The sequence below is a fragment of the Syngnathus scovelli genome, chromosome 11 (genome assembly GCF_024217435.2).
Source record: "Syngnathus scovelli strain Florida chromosome 11, RoL_Ssco_1.2, whole genome shotgun sequence".
Classification (NCBI taxonomy): Eukaryota; Metazoa; Chordata; class Actinopteri; order Syngnathiformes; family Syngnathidae; genus Syngnathus; species Syngnathus scovelli.
Genome location: NC_090857.1, coordinates 1,902,501 through 1,908,933, shown reverse-complemented (window position 1 = coordinate 1,908,933; position 6,433 = coordinate 1,902,501). Strand labels below are relative to the sequence as shown.

General features: G+C 46.7%; 1 protein-coding gene across 2 annotated transcripts; it reads right to left on the bottom strand.

Annotated features, from left to right (window-relative positions):
* Nucleotides 1–280: 280 nt before the first annotated feature.
* zgc:158258 (uncharacterized protein LOC791186 homolog) lies at nt 281–3,335 on the bottom strand. Of its 2 annotated transcripts, XM_049734469.2 has the most exons (4): nt 3,014–3,263; nt 1,833–1,969; nt 1,562–1,757; nt 281–1,494 (listed from the first exon to the last, which is right to left on the bottom strand). In XM_049734469.2, exons 2-4 carry the CDS (start codon nt 1,884–1,886, stop codon nt 467–469), a joined length of 1,278 nt encoding a protein of 425 aa, XP_049590426.1. In that variant the 5' UTR covers nt 1,887–1,969; nt 3,014–3,263; the 3' UTR covers nt 281–466. The 2 variants fall into 2 exon arrangements, with proteins under 2 accessions (XP_049590426.1, XP_068508547.1); XM_068652446.1 differs by having other exon boundaries at nt 1,562–1,969; nt 3,014–3,335.
* Between the last annotated feature and the right edge of the window lie 3,098 nt (nt 3,336–6,433).

Below are 6,433 nucleotides of genomic sequence, written 5' to 3'. Positions count from 1 at the left end.
CACACACACACACACACACACACACCTATTGGCCGAGCCATGCGCCTCAGCCTGCGAAGGCAACAATTGGCCATTGAGGCATTACATAACCATACAAGGAAGAAATTCAAACATGCAAAAGGGGAACACAGCAGGGCAGAGTGAAACGTAAGGTCTGTTGACTAAGTTAACATGCGTGCCATGCTCCAGCTAATCTGATAATGGCAGAGCAGCCGGCCGGCCTCCCTCCCAAGTAAGACGACTCTTACGAGTCAAACAATCCTCAGTGACTCCAAGTGGCTGCTGTCAAATGTTTTAATTTTCTTGTTGGTGTGTGAAAAAAGGATAGAAATGATCTTTGTACTTTTCAAAGCTACACACATACTGACCGCTGGACCTACGATGGAAAGAGCTGCTCCTTTACGTTCTTCATCATCTTCATTCTTACCACGTGGCCTCTTTTGACTCAGGAAGTCGACTGCTCTGCTTACTTGTCCTTGAGCAGTCCCAACTTCCTGAGCGCCTCTTTTCTGTCGGCGTCCATTCCAGGCACCATCATTACTGTGTACGTCACACAATCTGAGGCTTTGGGGGCGACTGGCGGATCCTCAACGACACTTTTTAGTTCTGAATGGTTCTTGTCATTTTTGTGCTTGACCAGGACAGTAGGTTGCTCTGGACTGGCCACCTTCAATCTGTTGAGTTGGTTGGGATGAGAAAGCGAGGTGGCCCTGGAGTAGTGGTGGAAACTAGCACTGCTCTGCAGACCCTTGTTCCTAGGCCCAGGACCGGGTGCCGGAGCCTGGCAAAAAGACGGACTTCTCAACGGATTTACATTTGTGAGTCGTTTTGAAAATCCGTTGCCTGCAGACAAATAAGACTCCAGTTGGGCCACTTGAGTAGTTTCTGAGTGTTGGTCTTTGAGGAGGCCTAACTTTTGCAAAGCTTCCCGTCTCACCACTTTGGGATCTGTCGCGTTCTTGAGACTGTACGATGAGTTTGAGGCGGGGGTCGCTTCCTTTTCTCTTTTCACGGAGATATTTGAAGACATTTTGGGGAGTTTCGGTACAACAGGTGGCGGGCCTGCCATAAATCTGCTCACCTTGGAGATGGCTCTGTCAAGCCTTCCCACATTTCCAGTGTTTGGATCTTCTTTGATGACAGAAGGGCCTATGGTGTGATCAACTGTAGGACATAAAGGTGTTTTCTTTGTGGAGGCGCTCCTCCGCAGGTAGACAAGTGCATCGTAGGATAAAGGTCCCCTTTCACCTGTCTTCACAAAGTGGACTTTGGCTTTGCTTGCGGGAGGTTTCATAACGTTGACCTCGTGAACACCGGCAGGCTTTTGGCTCAATGAAAGCGATTTGTTGTTTAGTTGAATTCCAGCTTTCACGCTTGGTTCACAACAATTGGAGCCGCTCGCCAAAACAAAAGGTGTTGGTACAAGATAGTTCTGGATGGCTTTGTTCTCCACTTTCTCCCTGATAGTTTCCAAAGCATTGTGCTTTTGCAGACCTAGAAGAAAAAATATGTTTGTAAGTAACAACGCAAAGAACATTTTTCACTTTCAAAGTGAGCTCACCATTGAGCTTGGTTTTGCTCATGGAGGCTGACAGATGCGCTAGTCGAGAAGCCAAGCATCCAGGGTCAGGCAAGAGGTCCACTTCGTCGTTGGCGAGTCCGCTGTCGTCCTCGGTGTCCAGAGACTCGATGGTCTCTTCCAAAAACATGAGGCAGGCTTTCTCCTCGGCAGACAAATGCTCCAAACTATCATCGCTCTGGAATGGAAAAGAACATCCCCGTGGAACATTCCGGCTTTCCACCTTGGAGAAGTTTAAGCCCACAAGACTTACGAAAGCAGATTGTCCGCTGTCATAGCTGCCGGTGTTGTCCATGTCAGCCAACATCTCCAGTTCAGTCCCACCTGGCCAGGTCTCATTTTTCAGGCATTTTATCCAAACATCAGAGGCTCCAAAATAGCAGTGTCACTCTGTGATGATGGGGAACAATTTGAGACATTTCTAGAAGAACACACTGACAATAATTATTGAAGAGATAACTAAACTTTATTTCTCTGCCAATGTTCACATTTTCAAATGATCAACAACATTACTCGGAAATCACAATGTCCCATCGTAGTGATTTTTACACCAGGCCACGGTTTAAATGTACTGACCAAGTTCTTGATAGCATTGTGAAAGAAATTAAAAGATGGAGTAGATTTATACAAACTTATTCACTCTAATTCTTCGTATCCCTAAAGCGAGTCCAAGTGATGATAGTGCATCTTAGTGTCATGTTTTTGGCTCAGATTACAACACGCGTGCACGCACGCACGCACGCCGTTTATAATCGTCCTCAGCATGATCACATTAATCGCAGCCCGCACCTGCAGCACACACAACCTGTATATTATATTACTACTAAATCCATTTGAAATTGCAAGCGAACAAAAGAACATTTGTCCTCATAGGTTTTGGCTGCTTCTCAGCTCTTGAGATGGAGAAGACTGCTCTTCATTGTTCACGCTGAGCGACCTTCAGCTGTCAGAATGTGAACGAGATAACATTTAAAAAATGTCAAGCTAATGCAAATGAACGTGACCTCCAGATGATTGATGACGTTTGGCTGTGTAGTCTGCTTCAATTATACAACAGCGAACTACTACAAGGTTGAATTCATATTACTTCAAATACAAACAAAAAAAGTCATTCAAATCTAAGTGACGTTATTTTTCTTCATGGCTTGCGTCGTATGTTGTGTCCGCTGAGTCCACTATACGATTAAAAGTGCGGATTAAACTAACGAGGAATGACCCATTTAACCAGCACGACAGGACTAATTTAACAGATTGAGAATAGATATAGATGGCTGTGTAATGATCGTTAAATTCAATACTAGTGATGTTGAAGACCCAAAGATTATTTTTGGCTTGTACACGTACGCGTCCCCTGTGAAGAGGCTATTACATAAAATGAACCTTGCAGCGCTCGTAAGAATGTTTTACAGCTATTATTGATGATAAATGTCGTACCTTTAAATCGTTTGTGCTCCATGTAGTTTGCTTGTTTGAGGCGAAAGTGGGCTCCTTGGGCTCGCTTTCGGTGCTTACCTGCGCGAGGTACTGTTGGCTAGTGAGTGAACGATTCGTGCAAAAGAACGAATCCTTTCAGTGAACGAGTGAACGAATCACTACCTAAAGTGATTTGTTCTTTTTTCCGTTCATGTGACTTCAACCAGTAGGTGTGGGTAATGCGCATTGATCACGAACGAGTCGTGAATTGCATTTTCCGGTCATCAGCTGAACGGGAGTGAGTGAGTGAGTGAGTGAGTGAGTGAGTGAGTGAGTGAGTGAGTGAGTGAGTGAGTGAGTGAGTGAGTGAGTGAGTGTGTAAGTGGGTGAGTGAGTGATGTAGTGACAGTGAGTGAGTGAGTGAGTGAGTGAGTGAGTGAGTGAGTGAGTGAGTGAGAGTGAGTGTGAGTAGTTGAGTGTGAGTGAGTGAGTGAGTGAGTGTGAGTGAGTAGTTGAGTGAGTGAGTGAGTGAGTGTGAGTGAGTGAGTGAGTGAGTGAGTGAGTGTGAGTAGTTGAGTGTGAGTGAGTGAGTGAGTAGTTGAGTGAGTGAGTGAGTGAGTAGTAGTGTGAGTGAGTGAGTGAGTGAGTGAGTGAGTGAGTGAGTGAGTGAGTGAATGAGTGAGTGAGTAGTAGAGTGTGAGTGAGTGAGTGAGTAAGTAGTTGAGTGAGTGAGTGAGTGAGTGAGTGAGTGAGTGAGTGAGTGTGAGTGTGAGTGAGTGGGTGGGTGAGTGAATGAGTGTGAATGAGTGAGTAGTTGAGTGTGTGTGAGTGAGTGAGAGTGAGTGAGTGAGTAGTAGTGTGAGTGAGTGAGTGAGTGAGTGAGTGTGAGTGTGAGTGAGTGGGTGAGTGAGTGAGTAGTTGAGTGTGAGTGAGTGAGTGAGTGAGTAGTTGAGTGTGAGTGAGTGATGGTGTGAGTAGTTAAGTGAGTGAGTGAGTAGTTGAGAGTGAGTGAGTGAGTGAGTGAGTGATTGAGTGAGTGATTGAGTGAGTAATTGAGTGAGTGAGTGAGTGAGTGTGTGAGTGTGTGAGTGAGTGAGTGAGAGAGAGTGAGTAGTTGAGTGTGAGTGAGTGAGTGAGTAGTTGAGTGAGTGAGTGAGTGAGTGAGTAGTTGAGTGTGAGTGAGTGAGGGTGTGAGGAGTTTAGTGAGTGAGTGAGTAGTTGATTGAGAGTGAGTGAGTAGTTGAGTGAGTGAGTGAGTGAGTAGTTGAGTGTGAGTGAGTGATGGTGTGAGTAGTTGAGTGAGTGAGTGAGTAGTTGATTGAGAGTGAGTGAGTGATTGAGTGAGTAGTTGAGTGAGTGAGTGAGTGAGTGAGTGAGTGAGTGAGTGAGTGAGTGAGTGTGAGTGAGTGAGTGAGTGAGTGAGAGAGAGTGATCGAGTGTGTGAGTGTGAGTGAGTGAGTGAGTGATCGAGTGAGTGAGTGAGTGAGTGAGTGAGTTGGTGAGTGAGTGAGTGAGTGAGTGAGTGAGTGAGTGAGTGAGTAGTTGAGTGTGAGTGAGTGAGTGAGTGAGTGATGATGTGAGAGTGAGTGAGTGAGTGAGTGAGTGAGTGAGTGAGTGAGTGATGGTGTGAGAGTGAGTGAGTGATCGAGTGAGTGAGTGAGTGAGTTGGTGAGTGAGTGAGTGAGTGAGTTGGTAAGTGAGTGAGTGAGTGAGTGAGTGAGTTAGGTGGTGAGTGAGTGAGTGAGTGAGTAGTTGAGTGTGAGTGAGTGAGTAGTTGAGTGAGTGAGTGAGTGAGTGAGTGATGATGTGAGAGTGAGTGAGTGAGTGAGTGAGTGATGGTGTGAGTGAGTGAGTGAGTGAGTGAGTGATGGTGAGTGAGTGAGTGAGTGAGTGAGTGAGTGAGTGAGTGAGTGAGTGAGTGATGGTGTGAGAGTGAGTGAGTGAGTGAGTGAGTGGGTGAGAGTGATCGAGTGAGTGAGTGTGAGTGAGTGAGTGAGTGAGTGAGTGAGTGAGAGTGATCGAGTGAGTGAGTGTGAGTGAGTGAGTGAGTGAGTGATGTGTGAGAAAGAGTGAGTGAGTGAGTGAGTGAGTGAGTGAGTGAGTGAGTGAGTGAGTGAGTGAGTAGTTGAGTGTGAGTGAGTGAGTGAGTGAGTAGTTGAGTGTGAGTGAGTGAGTGAGTGAGTAGTTGATTGTGAGTGAGTGAGTGAGTGAGTGAGTGACTGTGAGTGAGTGAGTGAGTGAGTAGTTGAGTGTGAGTGAGTGAGTGATTGAGTAGTTGAGTGAGTGAGTGAGTGAGTGAGTGAGTGAGTGAGTGAGTGAGTGAGTGAGTGAGTGAGTGAGTGAGAGAGAGTGATCGAGTGTGTGAGTGTGAGTGAGTGAGTGAGTGAGTGAGTGAGTGATCGAGTGAGTGAGTGAGTGAGTGAGTTGGTGAGTGAGTGAGTGAGTTGGTGAGTGAGTGAGTGAGTGAGTTAGGTGGTGAGTGAGTGAGTGAGTAGTTGAGTGTGAGTGAGTGAGTGAGTGATGATGTGAGAGTGAGTGAGTGAGTGAGTGAGTGAGTGAGTGAGTGAGTGAGTGAGTGAGTGAGTGAGTGAGTGAGTGATGGTGTGAGAGTGAGTGAGTGATCGAGTGAGTGAGTGAGTGAGTGAGTTGGTGAGTGAGTGAGTGAGTGAGTTGGTGAGTGAGTGAGTGAGTGAGTTAGGTGGTGAGTGAGTGAGTGATGATGTGAGCGTGAGTGAGTGAGTGAGTGAGTGATGGTGTGAGTGAGTGAGTGATGGTGGGTGAGTGAGTGAGTGAGTGATGGTGTGAGAGTGAGTGAGTGAGTGAGTGAGTGGGTGAGAGTGATCGAGTGAGTGAGTGTGAGTGAGTGAGTGAGTGAGTGAGTGAGTGAGTGAGTGAGTGAGTGAGTGAGTGAGAGTGATCGAGTGAGTGAGTGTGAGTGAGTGAGTGAGTGATGTGTGAGAGTGAGTGAGTGAGTGAGTGAGTAGTTGAGTGTGAGTGAGTGAGTGAGTAGTTGAGTGTGAGTGAGTGAGTGATTGAGTAGTTGATTGTGAGTGAGTGAGTGACTGTGAGTGAGTGAGTGAGTGAGTAGTTGAGTGTGAGTGAGTGAGTGAGTGAGTGATGTGTGAGAGTGAGAGTGAGAGAGTGAGAGAGTGAGTGAGTGAGTGAGTGATGGTATGAGAGTGAGTGAGTGAGTGAGTGAGGGAGGGAGTGAGTGAGTTGGTGAGTGAGTGAGTGAGTGATCGAGTGATCGAGTGATCGAGTGAGTGAGTGAGTGAGTGAGTGAGTGAGTGAGTGAGTGAGTGAGTGATTGGTGTGAGAGTGAGTGAGTGAGTGAGTGAGTGAGTGAGTGAGTGAGTGAGTGAGTGAGAGTGAGTGAGTGAGTGAGTGAGTGGGTGAGTGAGTTGGTGAGTGAGTGAGTGAGTGAGTGAGTGGGTGATGGTG

Coding starts and splice junctions, on each gene's coding strand:
- zgc:158258 (XM_068652446.1), bottom strand. CDS start 1,886: ATGTTGGCTGACATGGACAACACCGGCAGCTATGACAGCGGACAATCT. Junction 1,495..1,561: donor GAGCAAAACCAAGCTCAATG/GTGAGCTCACTT, acceptor TTTTTCTTCTAG/GTCTGCAAAAGCACAATGCT.